The following is a 21,065-nucleotide window of genomic DNA, read 5'->3' as shown; positions in this document are numbered from 1 at the left end:
GTTTTATTTTTATTATTTTATTACTTCCCTTCTACGTGACTTTACCGAAAGAACCAAGAAGAAAAATAATGAATAAAGACACAGATGGGAAAAAACTAGTTAACCATTACCATCAGAATGTTTCTTCTTCCACACTGCACGTAGCCAACCGTGCTAATCGGAACTGCAGGGGAATGACAAATTAACACAAAAATCAGTTTTACCTATTACACAGTGCGTGACTGTAACGCCACGTCTACACAGGTGAGCCCAGCCGCCGTGTGGAACATTCCAGGGCGTGTCTCGAGGTATTTATAACTTAACTGCGGGTGAAGTCAAGTTCATTTCCTTGTTCATCTCCACTGTGTGAGCTGCTCACACAGCGTCTCCTGAACAGAACACACCTCGTCAATGGTAATCAACATCTCACGGTATTATAAACATAACGTATTTTTGTTGAAATATATTCTCTGAGGCACAGTGAGAAACTACTTTGGGTGCATTCTTGGGTCATGGCGAGCGCAGCTCCTGCTCAGAATGTGGACCGTGAGTTGACCTGCTCCATCTGCCTGGACACGTTTGACTGTCCCTCCACGCTCAGCTGCGGCCACTCGTTCTGCCTCCAGTGCCTGGAGGACGCCTGGAAGAAGGCAGGCTCCTACTGTTGCCCGCAGTGCCGCAAGACCTTCCCTCAACGACCCCAGCTGACCAGGAACGTGACGCTCGCCAACCTCATAGAACAGCTGCGAGTGACTGAGACCATGGCTGCTGCTGCTGGCGGTGTTGTTTTCTGTGACAACTGCCCAGAAGGCAAGACGCTTGCAGTGAAGACCTGCCTCAAGTGTGAGATGTCCTTCTGCAGGAAGCACCTCGCGCCTCACCTGGAGAGAGCGAAGTTGAAGGACCATGTCCTGGTTCCACCAGACGTGAACCCTGAAGAACGCAAGTGCAAGAGGCACAAACAGGAGCTCATATTCTACTGCAAACAAGACGTGAGCCTCGTGTGCACAGTCTGCGCTTTCACTGGAGAACACAGAGGGCATGATGTTGACACGCTGGAGAACGAGCATAAGACACGGAAGGTGAGGCCTGCATGCCAACTGCGAGAACCATTGAGGTGCAGAAAAAAACATGCATTGAGATTATTTGGCAGCTCGACATTTCCACATGATAAACCACTTTAATAGGTTATCATTTGTGGCCAGGTCGCTTCTAAAAAATAATTAATTGATACCTCGGTAGGCTTTGCCTGGTAGGATGGGGATGGCTTAGTTGTATGTGTATGTTATTGGGTGATTTGTTTACCTTTCATGTACTTTGCACTACTATCTGATTTTTTTGTATAGTTTGTTGTTTTAACGTGTTTACCCACCCCTACTGGACATTTGGGAAAAAGAGCTTTATGGCTCATCGGATTCAACCAGTATAAATACCTATACTGATTATGATACCTCTACATGAGCTGATAAAACAAATTGTCCACTGGGTATAATTGAAACATCTCATTCAACAAACATCACTGTGGGTTGATTACACTGGTCAACAAAAAAAATTCCGGCCTGGACTTTTGCAGCTGTTGTAGACTAATTTCAGGGTGCTGATTCCAAATCTGATCTCAGATTTGCTCTATCACATCTCATTTTTATGCTATCGGCATACCCCATTTTATGCAGATGTAACATCACTATTGTGAATTACCTTTTTGTACATATTTTTCTTATCTTCACAATTCAATTCTTACATGGTAATATGCATTCACTCACATTGATATGCAGTCACTCTCACAACTTTGTGCTACGGCTCATTAAATGTTTGTTTCATTATTATTGTATATTGTATCTTATTCTTGTATGGATGTCTGTTTAGCTATTAGTATATGAGCATAAATTTGCTTTTCGATTTAAAGCTTTCGTGACTGCAGGGATTCATCTTCTTGGTTCTTTCGGTAAAGTCACGTAGAAGGGAAGTAATGAAATAATAAAAATAAAACATAATAAAACAATTCTCACGACGTTTCGGCCACAACGCAAGCAGCCATCCTCAGGCGAAGAATGAAACACCCCAAGCTTGGAGCGTATATTTAAGCTGGGTTAGAGGGGGGGGGAGGTGGGAAGAAGAGCGCCTAAACAAAATAATTTGCATATCAAGAGGAATTCAGCATATGGAAAATGCGTAGGAGGTGGGCGGGGGGGGTTCCAAATCAATACTATGCCCGTGCATTATGCAGGATTAGCAGCATCAAAGGGGGGGGGGGGAAGGGGGGGAGCATTAACAAAGGAAAGGAATGTTAATAGTATGTAGCTGTAGTTACTAAACAACCACGTAAAAAACTACAGTATAAACTGCATGACAAACTAAAGTATAAACTACATAGCATCATCAGTAAACTTACTATACTCTACAATAAGCTGAGTTACTAACAGTAAGTAATACATGAAAAATTCTACGTTGTAAAAAATTATATAATATGCTTCCATCTAAACTTAGATGGAAGCATATTATATAATTTTTCATGTATTACTTACTGTTAGTAACTCAGCTTATTGTAGAGTATAGTAAGTTTACTGATGATGCTATGTAGTTTATACTTTAGTTTGTCATGCAGTTTATACTGTAGTTTTTTACGTGGTTGTTTAGTAACTACAGCTACATACTATTAACATTCCTTTCCTTTGTTAATGCTCCCCCCCTTCCCCCCCCCCCTTTTATGCTGCTAATCCTGCATAATGCACGGGCATAGTATTGATTTGGAACCCCCCCCGCCCACCTCCTACGCATTTTCCATATGCTGAATTCCTCTTGATATGCAAATTATTTTGTTTAGGCGCTCTTCTTCCCACCTCCCCCCCCTCTAACCCAGCTTAAATATACGCTCCAAGCTTGGGGTGTTTCATTCTTCGCCTGAGGATGGCTGCTTGCGTTGTGGCCGAAACGTCGTGAGAATTGTTTTATTATGTTTTATTTTTATTATTTTATTACTTCCCTTCTACGTGACTTTACCGAAAGAACCAAGAACATAAATTTGCTGTTTTTATTGAAAATGCAATATTTGATATCTCAAAAACCGGATGTGATAGACAAAAACTGATGCCAGATTTGAAATCAGCACCCCAAAATTACCTTAGAAACGTTGGAATACCTTATGCCAGAAAAAGGTTTTGACCAGTGTTACCTGTCCACAGGTCCCTTGCCTATCAGACTTTTACAGTCAGTCCAGGCTGAATTCCTCACCATGCTTCTGTTGGGCAATTCAGAACTATCTCCTCTGATAACTTTGTCTCTTCCAGGGTAGAGTCGGCGAGGAGATGCGGGCAGTGGAGAAGGACAGGAAAAAGGTGGAGGCGTCCGTGGGACAGATGAAGGCCACTCGCAAGGCCGTGCAGGTACCACGCGTGGCCTCTGTGGCCCTGTGACCTCCACCCGGAGTAGAGTCCGTGACTCCCCTTGAGGATAATTCAAGTGAACTCTGGTATGCTTGAGTCAGTGTGTAATAACTGTGCAGGACATTGCATTATTATAGTTATGGGTAATTGAAATGTAATCTTTTTTAATGCAACGTTTTACACAAAAACGTGTATCTCTCGTGAGACTTCAAAGCACGTCGCAAGATAACTCGAATGATTTGCAATGGATCAGATAAAATAAAGCAGTATGGAGCAACGATTGTCTTGAATTAAAAATTGGCCATTAAACGAGTCTAGATGGCGATAAAATACGACAGGAAATCGGCTGTTGAATGCTAGAATAAACACAAGAGATGCGGCTATAAAGAGAGTGCAAGGAATGCCAGAAAACACTTTTGCTCTCATGACATGCACCTATTTCTAAAGCAGCACAACGTAGAGCCAATTATTATTTAAAACGTTTTAAATTGAATATGCACGAATCATGATGTATTAGTGATTAGCTCTTTTGATGTATATTTTAATGATTCAGATAATTACGTAATTGAATCTACTTTGATATGTCTTCAACGATATTGCTATGAGCCTGTTTGCGTTGTCGCATGCATGAGTTTGTTTATTCATTCGTTTCTCAATCCACTTGTCCTGGTGAGGGTCGCGGTGGCAGAATGTTGAGTAGGGTGGTCCAGACCCTTCCTTCCCCTGGTGATAGACTCTAGCACTTTCTGGGGAATTCCCAGGTGTTCCCAGGCCAGCCGAGTGATACAGTCAAGCCGGCATGTCCTGGGTCAGCCCTAGGGGTCAACGCCCAGTGGAACGTTCCCAGGAGAGTTCCAGGGGGAGTCTACTGGGGGATATCCCTACCAGGTGCCTAAACCACCTCAACTGGCTCCTCTCGATTCAGAGGAGCAGCGGCCCCACTCTGAGGCTTTACCAGATTACCGAGCTTCTCACCTGATCACGGAGAGTGAGCCCAGCAACCCTGCGGAGAAATCTCATTTTCGTCCCTCGTACCCGCGATCTCATCCTTTCAGTCATCACCCAAAGCTAATGACAATAGGTGTTGGTGGGAACGTAGACTGACCTGTAAAGCAAGAGCTTTGTTCAAGAACTCACCTCCCGCTTCACTACCATGGAACGGTACAGTGCCTGCAACACTTCGGATGCTGCACCGATACACCGTCCAATCTCATTGTTCCCAATTACCATCACTTGGGATAGAAACCCCGAGGTACTTAAACTTCTTCACAAAGGGCAGTTTTCCCTCCGCACAGGGAGAGAATAATCCAACGTCTCTCGAGAGTGAACCATGACTTCAGATTTGGAAGTGCTGACCCTTATCCCAGCCACTTCACACTCAGCATCAAACTGTTCCAGTGCACGTTGGAGATCACAGACTGATGAGGCAAAGAGGACGTCATCTGCAAAAAACAGCGATGCCACTTCCATGCCCCTGTACTGAATACTCTCCATACCTGGACTGTGCCTTGATATCCTGTCCGTGAAAATCATAAAAAGGAGCAGAGACAAGTCGCACCCTTGGCAGAGTCCAGCACCCACAGTGAATGACATTGATTTAACACCAATAATACAGACACAGCTCTCACTCTTGGAATAGGGGGACTGGATACCACACAAAAGCGGCACCGGTACATCAATCTCCCGCAGCAGTTCCCACAAGATATTACAGGGAACACAGTCATATGCTTTCTCCAAGTCTACAAAGCAAAGGTAGACTGGAGCAGTATACCCCCATGACCCCTCAAATATCTGTGAGAAGGGAAAGAGCTGGTCCATTGTTCCACAACCCTGACGGAATCCGCATTGTTCCTCCTGAATCTGAGGATCAACTAACCGGCAAGAAACTCATCTCCAGCACTCTAGCACTGGCTTTACCTTGGACGCTGAGGAGTGTGATCCCTCTGTAGTTGGAGCAGATCCTCTAGTCCCCTTCCTTAAAAATGGGTAACATAACTCCAATTTCCAAATCCAGAGGTACTGTACCGACCTTCCATGCAACATTGCAAAGGCACTCCTACACTGTCCAGCGCTTTAAACAACTCTGGGTGAACCTCATACACTCTATTAGCTTTGCTGCTATGAAGGCCCTCGACCGCTGGAGTGACTTCAACAGCCGTGATGGATCCGATGCCCCCAGCTGTTTCCAGGGCTGCCATCTGAGATTAGGGCATGTCCACTGGGTTGAGGAGTTCCTCAAAGTGTTCCTTCTACCTCTCGACTATCTCCTTCGTTGTGTTCAATGTTACTGAGAACAGATGGGGCAACATCCCATATACCCTTCCTAATGCGTCGGATGGTTTGACAGAATATCTTTGAGGCTGCTCGGTAGTCTCTCTCCATGGCCTCTCCAAGTGCCTCCTTTGCTTGGGCTTTTGCTTCAGCAATTGCTACCGCTGCCACACTCTTGGCAAGCTGGTACCTCTCAATCGAGCTGGGAGACCTTTAACCAAGCATAGCTAGGAAAAAGTCTAATTATTCAACTTGTCAGCATCCCTCAGCACTGATGTCCACCAGCGGGACCTAGGTTTGCCACTTTCACAGGCACTCACTGCCTCCCGACAATAGCTTTTGCAGTCGCATCCACAATAGAGGTCCTGAACATCGTCCACTCAGACTCAATGTCCATGACCTTCTTTGGAGTGGAGGATAAGTTTTCCCAGAAGGGGAAGTTGAAAAATTTCTGCACCGGGTCTTCCGCCAGACGTTTCCAGAAAAGCTGCACTATTCGTTTGGGCCTTCCACATCTATCTGGTCGGTGCCCCAAACATTAGGTGTAACTTACCACCAGGCAGTGATTAGTGTACAGCTCTGCCCATTTCTTCACCCGAGTGTCCACAAAATATGTCCTTAGGTCTGATAATACAACTATAAAGTTAATCATTGACCTTCGGCCCAATGTGCGCTGGTACCAAGTACACACATCAGCATCCTCATATTCGAACATGGTGTTTGTTATTGACATTCCGTTACTATTGCAGAATTACAGTAACATCTCACCGTTCGGGTTCAGATCAGGGGGGACATTCCCACTAATCATGCCTCTCCAGGTTTCTCCATATTTTCCCACGTGAGCATTGACATCACCCAGTAAGGCTATGGAGTCGATAGGTGGAACGATCAAGCACTGCACCCTTCATCTCCAAGAAGGCCGAATACTCTGAACTGCTGTTGGTACATATGAACAGACAACAGTCAGAGTTGTCCTTTCTGAGACCCAACGTCTCATTGAGGCGACCCTCTCATCCACTGGGAAAAACTCCAACTGAATAGCACCCAGCCTGGAATTTGAATATCTCCACACTCACCCGGGGCCACTCACCAGGGGGTTCTCCAGAATTGGAGAGACCACCCCTGATCGAGAAGTTAGCGTTCATTGCCAATGCTGTGTGTGGAGGTGAGACCGACTATATTTAGTTGGTACCTTTCCACCTCCTCCACCAGTGCCGACTCCTTCCCACCCCCCCCCCCCCCCCCAGTGAAGTGACATTATATGTCCTAATAGCTACTGTAGTACCCATTTCCAAGGTTCAGTCCGTCTGAGGCCTTCCCATTCCCTGCTATACTAGCATCGCACTCGCCCCTCACCCTTCGTACTGCAGATGGTTGGCCCAGAGGACGGAGCCACGTAGCCATTTTGGGCAGGGCTCAACCGGGTTATGTGGTCACCTGGCCACCAGGTGCTTCTCGGCGAACGCCACCCCAAGGCCTGACTCCCTGGGGTTGTCCTGGTATACCTTGTCTGGGTCAGGTTCTCTGATTTTAGTATTTTTTAACCATTCAAAAAGGGATGTTTTTTTGGACCATTATTTGTCTGGAACCTCTGCCCAAACCTGTTAACCAAGGCAGATCCTACCAGGAGTACAAGACTCCAGGCGACATAGCTCTGAGGGTCATTGGAACACAAAAACCCCACCACCACGAAAATGTTACGAGTATCCAAAGTATCTAATGTCATGCAAAACCTGTTGTAAAAGTGGGCATCAAGTCAGCTAGTGATAATAATTCACACAGCATCTCCATGTTGTGGAGAATATTAGTAATACAACCAGAAAAGCAGAGCATTGGTCTCTATCAAATATCTGAGCTCGGAGTGATTTGAAACGGTGGAGAGAGGGGAGAGAGCCCAGCATGTGTTTAGAGGAATGGACAATCCAATAACGTGCGGTAGTCTTAATAACAGATAATTTTAGTAAGTTATTAGTCGTTATTTTTCTCCTTATTTGTGCATAAAATATCTCAGTTGTATTGAAATATTTTTTTTAGTATGTTTTGGGTGGGTACATTTGTTTTAGGAATGCATCTTAGGTCATATGACACCGTATGGAAAAAAATGTTTCGATTTACAATTTAATGTTTCACTTTATGACGTGTTTATTTCTGCAGAAAAATACAATTTTGCATTTTCTCTTACTAACCATATTATAGATGTGAATGTCCTAGATTCTTCAACAGTTATCGACCTGTTCACTGAGATGTGAGTGCAGAGACATAATGTGGAGGCAGGGCAAACTAGTGGAGTAGCCAGAAAACAATGTTACTTTGGTATTTTAAGCATTGAATATGAAATGATAGCTTCCATCGCACACCCTTGCAGGATTCCATGGTCCAGACCAAGGCTCGCATCTCAGGCGAGTTCACCCACATGAGGGAGATGCTCGATGAGGATGAGAGGGCAGCTCTGGACCGTGTGGACGTGAAGGGGCACGAGCTACTGTCCCAGATCGAGGAGAACATCGCTCATTACGAGCACGAGATCAACGAGCTCCAGGCAGCAGCCACGCGCCTGCACACTCTGCAGGAGGAGAGGGACTCGCTCGCGTTCCTGCAGGTAGAGTGAGTAGGCATCACCCCACCTGGCCACCATTGACCACTGTTGCCTTTGCAGTGGCGATGTTTATGCACCAAACCAGGAACTCCTTTGAGGATGAGAAGACCTTGGGGAGGTCCAGGACCCATTCAGATAATTATCACTGGTGTTGGTCGTGAGCAGGAATCGAACTCGTGTAGCCGGGTTGGTAACACAGTGCGCTTACCATTGCACTACCACTCCCCCTACACGAACTTGTACACACACGCACATGCGAGCACGGGTGCACACATGTGTGGTGGTCATTTTGAAACACACGCGCCACAACCAGGGGGAGTTGTAGAAACCGGTCCGGACCGGTCGGGCCAACGTCGGTTGGAACCCCTCTGGGAGAAAGAGTATAAAGTGCGGGTCCCTGAGAGAGCGAGTCAGTCCGTCTCAAGCCGAAGCCAGAAGCCGCCTGAAGAAGAAGACCCTGGACCCCAAGCCGCCGACGTCCTTCTAAGGGATGGGGCTCAGTGCGGTGCCAGTGGTCGAGGGGTTAGGACCCTGAGGTTCCCTCGGCCTGATGCCCTTCTAAGGGCCAGGTCCGGACGGGCCAGTGGTCAGGGACCCACCGGGCCAGCGGTGGGTCAGCCTCTCCTAGGTATAGCCAGCCTGAGGGCTAGAGTAGATAGAGTTGTAGGTACGATAGCTCGGAGGCTGTACCTCCCTAGGTTTTGGGTGAAAGGGGCCTTACCCCTTTTTGTTAGGGTTAAGTGTAACTGTTTGGTATAATAAACCGTGTGGCCTCTACGAAGACTCTGTGTCTCTACAAGAACATTACACATGCACAAACACTCACTGCCAGCACGAGGCTGACTCATTACATCTCAGATCGCTCCACTGAAAAAACATTGTTCCGTGATTAAATTCGCGTTTTATGTCGAAAACTGCCCGTATATTTAGAAAGGCGGCACATGCAAGGTTTCACAAAAAACATAATAACGCAACTTGCATTGTCAATACAATCTATCGGCCATAGATTGTATTAAAACACGTCCACCAATGTGAATTTGTATGTTCTATTAAAAATATAACTTACTACTGAATTTCCAAATAATGAATAAACGATTAACATTTTGACTTTCAACTTTCGTGACTGCAGGAATTCATATTCTTTGGTTCTGTCGGTAAAGTCACGTAGATAGAAAAATAATAATAAAAATCATGTGTTTTGATTTTTATTATTTTATTTGTATTCTTTTTATTTTCATTAAATTTATTTTTATTATTATATTTCTATCTACGAAACCATTAACACACAAATCCTTCGAGTTAATAATCAGTTGGTAATGTATACAGACGTTGACACTACAACATCTATCCACATGGTCCTGTAATATACAGATCTAAGCTACTTAAATGTCGACCAACCAAGAGTAATGCTGAAAAGAGAAGAGCTTTTAATAACAGGAAAGCCAGAGGCATTTATTATTTGATCAGTCTCGGAAAGTTTAAACCAATCCGAAGATTGTCTGCTTCAACAAGTGTTCACCGTTAATAAGTTTTTATTTGGGTTAGATCACTTAAATATAAAGGTGTCATTAAACCCGCCACCACCCGATACAACCAATTAGATGTGTCATGTAAATATAAAATGCCAATAAGTTACTAGTTCAGCACACCGGTGTGTTGGAGAGTAAACGAATAACATTTACAATTGGAGTACAACGTTTTGCCAGTAATTAAAACCAGCCTCATCAGGTAACCGTCAGAATTATGGAGATATTCTCCTGTTTTGGTCTTCGAGGAATAATTGTGATGTCATCACCCTGAACCAATCAGGTGCGAAGCCCAGAGTGGGAGACGTGAGTTAATGTATGCATATTAATGACAATGGATCTCTATTATTAGTTGGGTTATTCACAGTTAATAATTATGTAGGTACGTTATGTATGTACAATACCGACTTTTGGGCACAAATTGTATCAATGGTGGGCTTCTCTGAGGTTTTTGGGCCCAAAAAATGTCCCTAAAAGTCAAAACTACTGACAAAGTAACACGATGCTCTGTGTGTAAGTCACCCTCGCAGTGGATAATTATTTACAATGTTGGTTCACAATCACTGCCACTCAATGTCGAGTGACACGTACGCCTATTGCCCGTGCAACGGTTTGAGAGGCCACACCTTGCTGATGAGAACCATCGAGTCCAAACGAGTTAACGGCTTTGTCTTGATGACAACCAACAACACTGGGATAAGCAAATGGTTGAGTGCAGCCTCATCGCCTCTACCAATCACCGTGTGGTTAATGTGGCTGGAGGTGAACTGATTCGCGTCCCCTGTTCTGTGTCTGACTCCTGCAGGTTCACCTGAAGGAGACAAACCGGTATGGAGTCATCAACTTGCACAGAATATTTTACTTTCATTACTTTTAATGTTTTACCTACGTGACTTTACCGAAAAAACCTGAGAATATGAATCATTGCAGTCACGAAAGCTTCAAATCTAGAATTGCACAGAATAACACACGGGGTGACGCCTTATCTGGGACATGGGCTGCATGATGATGATTATAATAATGCTGTGTGTAATGATGCTGTGTAAGGTACTGGCTATGATGATGCTGTGTGACGATGATGCTGTGTGTGATGGTGCTATGTGTGATGATGCTGTGTACCATGATGTGTGATGCTGTGATGATGATGATGTGTGTGTGTGTGATGAGGCTTTGTAAGACACTGGCTATGTGTGTTGTTGCGGTGTGTGTTGGTGCTGTATAAGACACGGGCTGTGTGAGTCACTGCTGGTTCTGGTCTCACAGGAGAGACGCTCAGAAGGGATCTCCACCCTCATCTCCCAGCGAAAAAGACATCGCCGCGATCAGCACCATGCAGGGAGCTGTGGTCAACCTGCTGGCATTCATGTGTGAGTTCCACAGACTCTTACCACCTGTGTGTGTGTGTTATTGTGTGTGTAATTGTTCTTGTATAAGTATGTTGTGGAGCGGTAGTGTAGTGGTTAGCGCACTGCGCTATGAACATTACCCCCTGGTGTGACGTGCGGGCCTTCACAGGTGCTTGCTAACAGCACTTGCCCCAAAAGTTTGTTGAGGATAGGCAGGGGCATCTTTATCTTTGTAAAAGTGTATAGATCTACATTGAACTTCTTTCACACCAACCGTGCTAATCTGAGTTGTATGGGTGTATGGATGAGAGTGAGTATGGATGTCCAGTGAAGATGGTTTGGTTTGTGCACTGAGCTACAAACATAGTCACCAACAGGCTATTCACGGCCATGGCTAACATCAGTGATGAATGGATTCAAAACCAATTGTGGAGCTCTCCTAGGTACACTCAGCCTTAACAAGTACCTAGTACGTCTTGTAAACATCACCACTGCATACACAAAGGGTGCCTGTAGGATTTGTACGGTTCAATGATACAAACTATAGCTTTAGAACAAGGTAACGTTTAGGAATCTTATTGTTGATTGTTAATATCCAAGAATCATTCACCAAGACTAGGACACTTTTAGGAGTCTTCGGGCTTCATGTTAACAGTTTGATGCACAGAGTCAAACTTAGGAACTTTTACAATTCTTAGCTTCCCCAGTTAATGGCTGAGGCTCACAGAGCCAGACGAAAGGCATAACCTTGCACGACACGTGCAAAGATAAACATTACGACTGCAATGTATTCATTGGACAATAATATATAGCACAAACACGAGAGTATTTCACTATTACATGAGCTCCATTGATATTACACGTGTGTATTATCTAGTGAGGATGCTGGTGGCCAAAGTAGTAGATGAATCAATTCTTAGGGATCAGTGTTACAGCCTGAAGCCCTCAGAATCAAAGTCAACTTTAGGTTTTATTAGACAGCCAGGCCAAGGCATCAGCTAAGTTGCCCGTGCAAATCACTACACAGGCAACAACAAGTTAATTACAAAAGAACACTAATCAATACATACCAATACGTTGATATAGATAAAGATCCCTTGCATGGCCTTAACAGACTGTTGGGGTAAGTGCTATTAGCGAGCTCCTATGAAGGGGTGGGTGGCCAGCACCTCGCCAGACCGCCTTTGTCTCCCCAGTGGCGATGTTTATACACAGCAGTAATCATTACACTATCAAACACAAATTGTACATCACTACACAATCACACACACACATTGTACATCACTACACTATCACACACACACGAGTGTACATCACTACACTATCACACACATACACACAGTGTACATCACTACACTATCACACACACGAGTGTACATCACTACACCATCACATACACACGAGTGTACATCACTACACTATCACACACACACACACGAGTGTACATCACTACACTATCACACCCACCTCGTGTGCCGTGCCGGCCTTCACAGGTGCTCACCAACACCACTTGCCCTACAGCCTGTGAAAGGTGACACAAGGGAGATGTTTGTGTTTGTTGTACACACACAGAGACGCTACGGCGGTATTGATATCCACGCTGCTGCCGCTGTGATCCACTGCCTCCCACGGGCACTACCGCACAGTCGGGCTGAACGATTAATCGATTTTAAATCGAATTCGCAATTTGAAGCAATGCGATTAGCAAATCGCAAAGGCTGCGATTTTTTTGCGATTTGAAAAGTCCAATTACTTTAATGGAATTGTTTTATTTTTTATAATTATAACTTTATTTATTTAACTTAACAATTGTTATATGTTTGATCGTTCTATTTCAATTAAAACATTTTAATAAATACATGTTGGAAGCAATTCAAATCTGTTAAGTTATCATCCTTGCATTAGAATAGATAGAGCAGTTCACATTTTGATGGTATCATGTGGTAATGCTCCATCACGTGTTTTAAATCTATTACACAGTGACTATTGAACTGAAGCTTGACTTTAAAAAATGTAATCGCAAATCAAATCTCAATTTCTGTCAGAAAAATCGCAATTAGAGATTCTCCCCAAATCGTGCAGCCCCAGCGCACAAAGCGCCCCACCTCCTGGCACCTCGCAAAGCCCCGCAGTGGCTGGGCCTGGGCAGGGCTCGCACGGGCGGCCACCACCACCCTGCCTAGCAGGTGCTACAGGCTGCGGGGCCACGTGGCGGGGCAGCCACCACCCTGCCTAGCAGGTGCTACAGGCTGCGGGGCCACGTGGCGGGGCAGCAGATGGCGGGGCAGACAAACGCACCGCTGTACTGTACTTTTGTGCTCTCTCCAGCTGCGCCGCCTGCCTTCGCCAACGCGCGGTGACCGGCGTGGTGAAGTATGGTCAAATATCCCCCACGATCTGCACGGTGTAGGGAGGCCCTTATCCAGCAGTGGATTGACAAAGTGCCCGTTACATGTCATCACACCGATAGCTACGCATTACAACGTTGTATAATAATGCTCATTATGAACTGCTCTAATGTAGTGTACGTGTGTGTTAGTGCACGAGTGCTGTTGTTATAGTGGTGCTGTTGTTAACACGGCTACTGTGATTATCGTTACTGCAGACGGACGCTCACTGACTGTGGATCCAAACTCGGCCCACAACAAACTCCAGATTTCCTCGGATTTCAGGACGGTGACGCGGACCGCTGTCTCCCAGGGTCTCCCCAATCACCCACACCGCTTTGATGCCTGGTCACAAGCCCTGTGCTCCCAGAGCTTCTCGTCGGGTCATCACTACTGGGAGGTGGACGTGGGGGGTGCGGTGGGGATATGTGAGGTTGGAGTCACGTACGGGACGATCGCACGGAAAGGGAGTGGTAAAGAGTGCGAGCTGGGAAGGAACGACTCATCCTGGGTTTTATGTAAAAATAACAACAGCTGCTCAGTGTGGCATGGTGGTGTACGGACCTCACTGCCGGTGAGGGATCCTCCCCGGAGAGTCGGGTGTCACCTGCACTGGGAGGCGGGGCTGCTGTCGTTTTACCGCGCCGACTCCATGGAGCTGCTGCACTCCATCCACCACTCGTTTAGTCAACCGCTCTGCCCTGCACTGAGTGTGTTTGATGATGGTAACTCAGTGAGGATTCTGGATCTGAGTCGTGCGTCCTGAGAGCACGGAGTGTGAGCAGCGCAGAGAAACGGGCACAACGCACAGACTCACACACACAAAGACACAGATCCCCGTGTAGCCTTATCAGACGGTTGGGGCAAGGGCTGTGAGCAAACGCCTAAGAAGGCTGACACGGCATTCGAGAGGGTGGGTGGCCAACTCCACGCCTGGCCGCCTTTGCTTCCCCAGTGGTGACATTTACAAATTGCACCAGGAACTAATTTGAGGCTGAGTCGACCTAGGGGAGGCCCATGACCCCGTCACCAACACTGTTGACGATTATCTGAACCGGGCCTCCCCTAAGTCGACTGAGCCTCAAATAAGTACCTGGTGCGGTGTGTAGTAAACATTGCCACTAGGGAAACAAAGGCGGTCGGGCGTGGTGCTGGTCACCCACCCCCTCGTGTGCCATACCGGCCTTCATAGGTGGTCGCTACCAGCACTTGCCCCAACAGTCTGTGAAGGATATACGGGGGATATTTGTCTGGGTGAGTGGGTTGGTGTGTTTATGCCTTTCTGTGTCTTTGTTATTGTGCCTGTGTCGTCATGTCTGTGTGTGTCTTTGTTATTGTGTCTGAGTCTTCGTGTCTGTGTGTATCTTTGTTATTGTCTCTGTTTTCGTGTCTGTGTGTGTCTGTGTTATTGTGCCTGTATCTTTGTGTCTGTGTCTTTGTGTGTTTGTGTGTGTGTTTGTGTGTGTCTGGACATTGTGATTGCCACCCACCCCCTTGTGTGTCACAGTGGCGGCCTTCATAGTTGTAACTCGCTACTTACAGAACTTTCACCAACAGTCTGTTAAGGCTACACGGTGTATCTTTGTCTTTAGTGTATAGAGGGGCATGTGCGTAGTACAGGTAGGAACAATATGTTCCACACTGCCCACCAGGGATTATTTGTCTGTCTGACTGTCGTGCATAAATATATATATATAATACAAACAGCTCTTTGATTGGTGGAGACCTACTGCCGGGTACGGAGAGGGGAGGTGCCTAAGGGAGGAGGGTCAGGGGAGGGACTTAAGGAAGGGGGGAGTCAGGAGAGTGCCCTGAGAAAGGTGGGTCAGGGGAGGGGCCTAAGGGAGGGGGGGGGGGTAATGGGAGGGGCCTAAGCAAGGGGGAGGGGCCGATAGTTAAGGGGGCTGGCTACCTGCCTGGCTGCCTGGCTACCTCAAATCAAGTTATATTTTTTACACGTAGGAACAACAGGTTGCACACTGCTCACCAGGAATTATTTGTATGTCGTGCATCGGAATGCAGCCCACCCATGCACCTCCCCCCCCCAAACGCCAAGCGGGGCCGCCATTGGTAGAGGTGGGGTGTAAACATGCCAACTCATGCAATCCCCACCCCACCGAACACCAAGCAACGCCGCGATTGGTTGATGATGTCGGGGAGGGTGGGGGGGAAGGGTAAACATGCCCACTCATCAACTGCCCCCCCTGAACGCCGCGCTGAGTGTGTGTGTGTGAATCTGACAGTGTGAGAGTGAGTGTGTGTGCGTCTGACAGTGTGAGAGTGAGTCTGTTAGTCTGAGAGTGGGAGAGTGAGTGTGTGTGTCTGAGAGTGGGAGCGTGAGTGTGTGTGAATCTGAGAGTGTGTGAGTCTGAGAGTGTGAGAGTGAGTGTGTGAGTCTGAGAGTATGAGAGTGAGTGTGTGTGTGTGAGTCTGAGAGTGAGTGTGTGTGTGTGAGTCTGAGAGTGTGAGAGTGAGTGTTTGTGTGAGAGTCTGAGAGTGTGAGCGAGTGTGTGTGTGTGTGTGAGTCTGACAGTGTGAGGGTGAGTGTGTGTGTGAGTCTGAGAGTGTGTATGTGTGTGAGTCTGAGAGTGTGAGAGTGTGTGTGAGTCTGAGAGTGTGAGGGTGTGTGTGTGTGAGTCTGAGAGTGTGAGAGTGTGTGTGTGTGAGTCTGAGAGTGTGAGAGTGAGTGTGTGAGTCTGAGAGTGTGAGAGTGAGAGTGGGAGAGTAAGTGTGTGTGTGTTAGTCTGAGAGTGTGAGAGTGAGTGTGTGTGTGTGAGTCTGGGTGCAATAGTGGAGAGAGTGGAGAGTTTCCCATACCTGGGCAGTGTGCTTATGACCGGCTCCAGTTTAACAGCAGAGGTCTCACTCCGAATCAGTCGAGCGGCAATATCTTTACATTGGTTGCGTAACGCTGTGTGGAAGCTACCTGATCTGTCACTCCGCACGAAGCTTCAGGTCTTCTCGGCCGCAGTCATTTCCTCCCTTCTCTATGCTTGCGAAACGTGGACCCCCCTAATGGAGCATCTTCGCCGGTTGGAAACATTTAGGCTGGCCTGTCTACGATCCATCCTGGGTTTAACCAGGCTGGATTGTGTGAGGAGCTCACAAATCCTTGAAATATCTGGGCAAAGTCCCATTGGTGAGCTCCTCCAGCAGGCAAGGCAGCGTTGGCTGGGTCATGTAGCCCGCATGCCCAGCCACCGCATGCCTAAATAGCTTTTGTTCGGCCGGATCGAGGGGGCTAAACGGGCGCGGCACGGGCTAGAGAAGAGATGGAGTGATGTGGTACAGGAGGACGTGGAGCTGAGTGGACTTGCCGATGACTGGTACCAGTGGTGTCAAGCTCGGCCTCTGTGGAGGAGGCTCGTGAAGGACGCTACTGGGCAGTTGGAGGCAGTCGCCCTCCAACAACAACGGAGGGCGGAGGAGCGACACTCACAACAACGAGCGGAGCGCTGGGTGGCTAAAGCACAGCAAGTTGGTACAGTAGGGGGCACAGGTGGTGCATCAGCCAGTCATCTTGGTCATCTCGGTCAGTCGACCCGTGGCACCTGGGTCTGCCCCGTGACCTCCTGCCAGCGGGTGTTCGACACTTCACGTGGCCTCAAGGTGCACATGACCTGGCACAAGCGTCGTGGTGACGTCACCGCCACTTAGTGGCGAATGGCGGTTGTTGTTGTTGTGTGTGAGTCTGAGAGTGAGTGAGTGTGTGTGTGTGAGTCTGAGAGTGTGAGAGTGAGTGAGTGTGTGTGTGTGTGAGTCTGAGAGTGTGAGAGTGAGTGAGTGTGTGTGTGAGTCTGAGAGTGTGAGAGTGAGTGAGTGTGTGTGTGAGTCTGAGAGTGTGAGAGTGAGTGTGTGTGTGTGTGTGAGTCTGACAGTGTGAGTGTGTGTGTGTGAGTCTGATAGTGTGAGTGTGTGAGTCTGAGAGTGTGAGAGTCAGTGTATGTGTGTGCGTGTCTGAGAGTGTGAAAGTAAGTGTATGTGTGAGTCTGAGAGTGTGAGAGTGAGTATATGTGTGTGAGTGTGAGAGTGAGTGTGTGTGAGTCTGAGAGTGTGAGAGTGAGTGTATGTGTGTGTGAGTCTGAGAGTGTGAGAGTGAGTGTATGTGTGTGAGAGTCTGAGAGTGTGAGTGTGTGTGTGCGAGTCTGAGAGTGTGAGAGTGAGTGTGTGTGTGAGAGTCTGAGAGTGTGAGCGAGTGTGTGTGTGTGTGTGAGTCTGACAGTGTGAGGGTGAGTGTGTGTGTGAGTCTGAGAGTGTGTGTGTGTGTGAGTCTGAGAGTGTGAGAGTGTGTGTGTGTGAGTCTGAGAGTGTGAGAGTGTGTGTGTGTGAGTCTGAGAGTGTGAGAGTGAGTGTGTGAGTCTGAGAGTGTGAGAGTGAGAGTGGGAGAGTAAGTGTGCGTGTGTTAGTCTGAGAGTGTGAGAGTGAGTGTGTGTGTGTGAGTCTGGGGCAATAGTGGAGAGAGTGGAGAGTTTCCCATACCTGGGCAGTGTGCTTATGACCGGCTCCAGTTTAACAGCAGAGGTCTCACTCCGAATCAGTCGAGCGGCAATATTTTTACATTGGTTGCATAACGCTGTGTGGAAGCTACCTGATCTGTCACTCCGCACGAAGCTTCAGGTCTTCTCGGCCACAGTCATTTCCTCCCTTCTCTATGCTTGCGAAACGTGGACCCCCCTAATGGAGCATCTTCGCCGGTTGGAAACATTTAGGCTGGCCTGTCTACGATCCATCCTGGGTTTAACCAGGCTGGATTGTGTGAGGAGCTCACAAATCCTTGAAATATCTGGGCAAAGTCCCATTGGTGAGCTCCTCCGGCAGGCAAGGCAGCGTTGGCTGGGTCATGTAGCCCGCATGCCCAGCCACCGCATGCCTAAATAGCTTTTGTTCGGCCGGATCGAGGGGGCTAAACGGGCGCGGCACGGGCTAGAGAAGAGATGGAGTGATGTGGTACAGGAGGACGTGGAGCTGAGTGGACTTGCCGATGACTGGTACCAGTGGTGTCAAGCTCGGCCTCTGTGGAGGAGGCTCGTGAAGGACGCTACTGGGCAGTTGGAGGCAGTCGCCCTCCAACAACAACGGAGGGCGGAGGAGCGACACTCACAACAACGAGCGGAGCGCTGGGTGGCTAAAGCACAGCAAGTTGGTACAGTAGGGGGCACAGGTGGTGCATCAGCCAGTCATCTCGGTCATCTCGGTCAGTCGACCCGTGGCACCTGGGTCTGCCCCGTGACCTCCTGCCAGCGGGTGTTCGACACTTCACGTGGCCTCAAGGTGCACATGACCTGGCACAAGCGTCGTGGTGACGTCACCGCCACTTAGTGGCGAATGGCGGTTGTTGTTGTTGTGTGTGAGTCTGAGAGTGAGTGAGTGTGTGTGTGTGAGTCTGAGAGTGTGAGAGTGAGTGAGTGTGTGTGTGTGAGTCTGAGAGTGTGAGAGTGAGTGTGTGTGTGAGTTTGAGAGTGTGAGAGTGAGTGAGTGTGTGTGTGAGTCTGAGAGTGTGAGAGTGAGTGTGTGTGAGTCTGACAGTGTGAGTGTGTGTGTGTGAGTCTGATAGTGTGAGTGTGTGTGTGTGAGTCTGAGAGTGTGAGAGTCAGTGTATGTGTGTGTGTGTCTGAGAGTGTGAAAGTAAGTGTATGTGTGAGTCTGAGAGTGTGAGAGTGAGTATATGTGTGTGAGTGTGAGAGTGAGTGTGTGTGAGTCTGAGAGTGTGAGAGTGAGTGTATGTGTGTGTGAGTCTGAGAGTGTGAGAGTGAGTGTATGTGTGTGAGAGTCTGAGAGTGTGAGTGTGTGTGTGTGAGTGTGAGAGTGAGAGTGAGTATATGTGTGGGAGTCTGAGAGTGTGAGAGTGAGTGTGTGTGTGTGTGAGTGTGAGAGTGAATGTGTGTGAGTTTGAGAGTGAGTGTGTGTGTGAGTCTGAGAGTGTGAGAGTGAGTGTGTGTGTGTGAGTCTGATAGTGTGAGAGTGAGTGTGTGTGAGTCTGAGTCTGAGAGTGTGAGATGTGTGTGTGTGAGTCTGAGAGTGTGAGAGTGAGTGTATGTGTGTGTGAGTTTGAGAGTGTGAGAAGTGAGTGTGTGTGTGTCTGAGAGTGTGAGAGGATGAGAGTGAGTGTGTGTGTGTCTTAGAGTGTGTCTGAGAGTGTGAGGGTGAATGTGTGTGAGTCTGAGACCGTGGGAGTGAGTGTGTGTGTGAGTCTGAGAGTGAGTGTGTGTGTGTGAGTCTGAGAGTGTGAGAGTGAGGGTATGTGTGTGTGAGTCTTAGTTACCTAGAGTGTTATACAGGTAGGAACAACAGGTTCCACACTGTCCACCAGAGATTATTTGTCTGTTTGTCGTGCATACACGGAATTCCGCCCACCCATGCACCTCCCCACCGAACACCGAGCTACGCCGCAATTGGTTGACGATGTCGGGGAGGGTGAGAGGGAAGGGTAAACATGCACACTCATCCAACTGCCCCCCCCCCTGAACGCCGCGCTGTCCAACCAAGTTCCTACCTGCCCACTCCGAAGGAACGTGTTGTGGGGTGGTGCAGTGGTTAGCGCACTGTGGGGGAGGGAGGGGGGAGCCAAGGTTCTCTCTTACGCCATCGTCCCTCGCACCACACGCCGCGTGGCGCTCAACGCCGAGAGGGTGGAGCTCCACCGCGGGCGTGCATGGAACACGCGTCACGTGACGCTACGGGGTGACGTGCGCTGTCCCCTCGCGGTCGCTCGCTCGTTGGGCGATAAACCAGCGGTGGGAATGGGATGGCATCACTAGGGGGGGACTACTCGTGGTGTGTGCCGAGCGTCGCTGGGCTAAAACACCACCCAAAGTAGTTTTATTTTACAGGGCATCGAGAGAGAGAAGCCATTTTATGACCAAGTAGGAGGGCTTTCGCCACCAATATTATCCGTAATAAAGGTGTGTTTTGTTTAATGTTTTAATTATCTTTGGACCTCCAGCCACAACCTTCGATTCATGGGATAACACCTCCCTTTGCTGACAAAAATTGGAACTATCTTTGACTTTGAAGTATGTTATTTAATTAAGTCTGATATATATCTCGAGTGAAGATCTACCTTTCACTACAACACGACAAATATTGTCTCAACATGCATTAGTACCACACATACACTGTGTGGTATTACAGGGAGAGAGACACTGCAAACTCCAAATATACAACAGCTGTCAGGGTCGGAATCCAACCCACGACCTCCTCCATATCAGTCGAGGGAGTTAACAGCTCCTAGTCACCACGGCGCCCCTCCTTAACGTGAGACACTAATCCGATGTGAACCCAACCTCGAGCCTCAGGCTGTTTAGCAATGCGTAAATGATTTGAAACGCATTGATTATATCGTACCAGTTGTGTAATTGTGTAAACGCGAATCGCATTGTGCTCTGGGCTGTGGGTGAAATTTATATTTGCTTCATTGCTGGCATGAGTTTGACTTGTTTTACTTTTTTCATTTTTGTGCCCCAGGTCACTCTTGTCAATGAGACTCATCCTGATCTCCTGAGTTCTCACCTCGTTAAATTTAAATTCAACTGGACTCGATCATCAGCATCAGCAGAAGTATCATCAGCAGTAGAATT

At 47.7% G+C, this 21,065-nt stretch overlaps 1 protein-coding gene across 1 annotated transcript; it reads left to right on the top strand.

Annotated features, from left to right (window-relative positions):
• Nucleotides 1-491: 491 nt before the first annotated feature.
• LOC144947482 (E3 ubiquitin-protein ligase TRIM11-like) lies at nt 492-14,254 on the top strand. Its single transcript, XM_078876710.1, has 6 exons — nt 492-1,061; nt 3,267-3,362; nt 7,999-8,232; nt 10,561-10,583; nt 11,019-11,122; nt 13,707-14,254. Exons 1-6 carry the CDS (start codon nt 492-494, stop codon nt 14,252-14,254), a joined length of 1,575 nt encoding a protein of 524 aa, XP_078732836.1.
• The last annotated feature ends 6,811 nt before the right edge of the window (nt 14,255-21,065 follow it).

The sequence above is a fragment of the Lampetra fluviatilis genome, chromosome 45 (assembly GCF_964198595.1).
Source record: "Lampetra fluviatilis chromosome 45, kcLamFluv1.1, whole genome shotgun sequence".
Lineage (NCBI taxonomy): Eukaryota > Metazoa > Chordata > Hyperoartia > Petromyzontiformes > Petromyzontidae > Lampetra > Lampetra fluviatilis.
The sequence above is the reverse complement of the archived record's forward strand: the minus strand, read 5'-3'. Positions and strand labels throughout refer to the sequence as shown.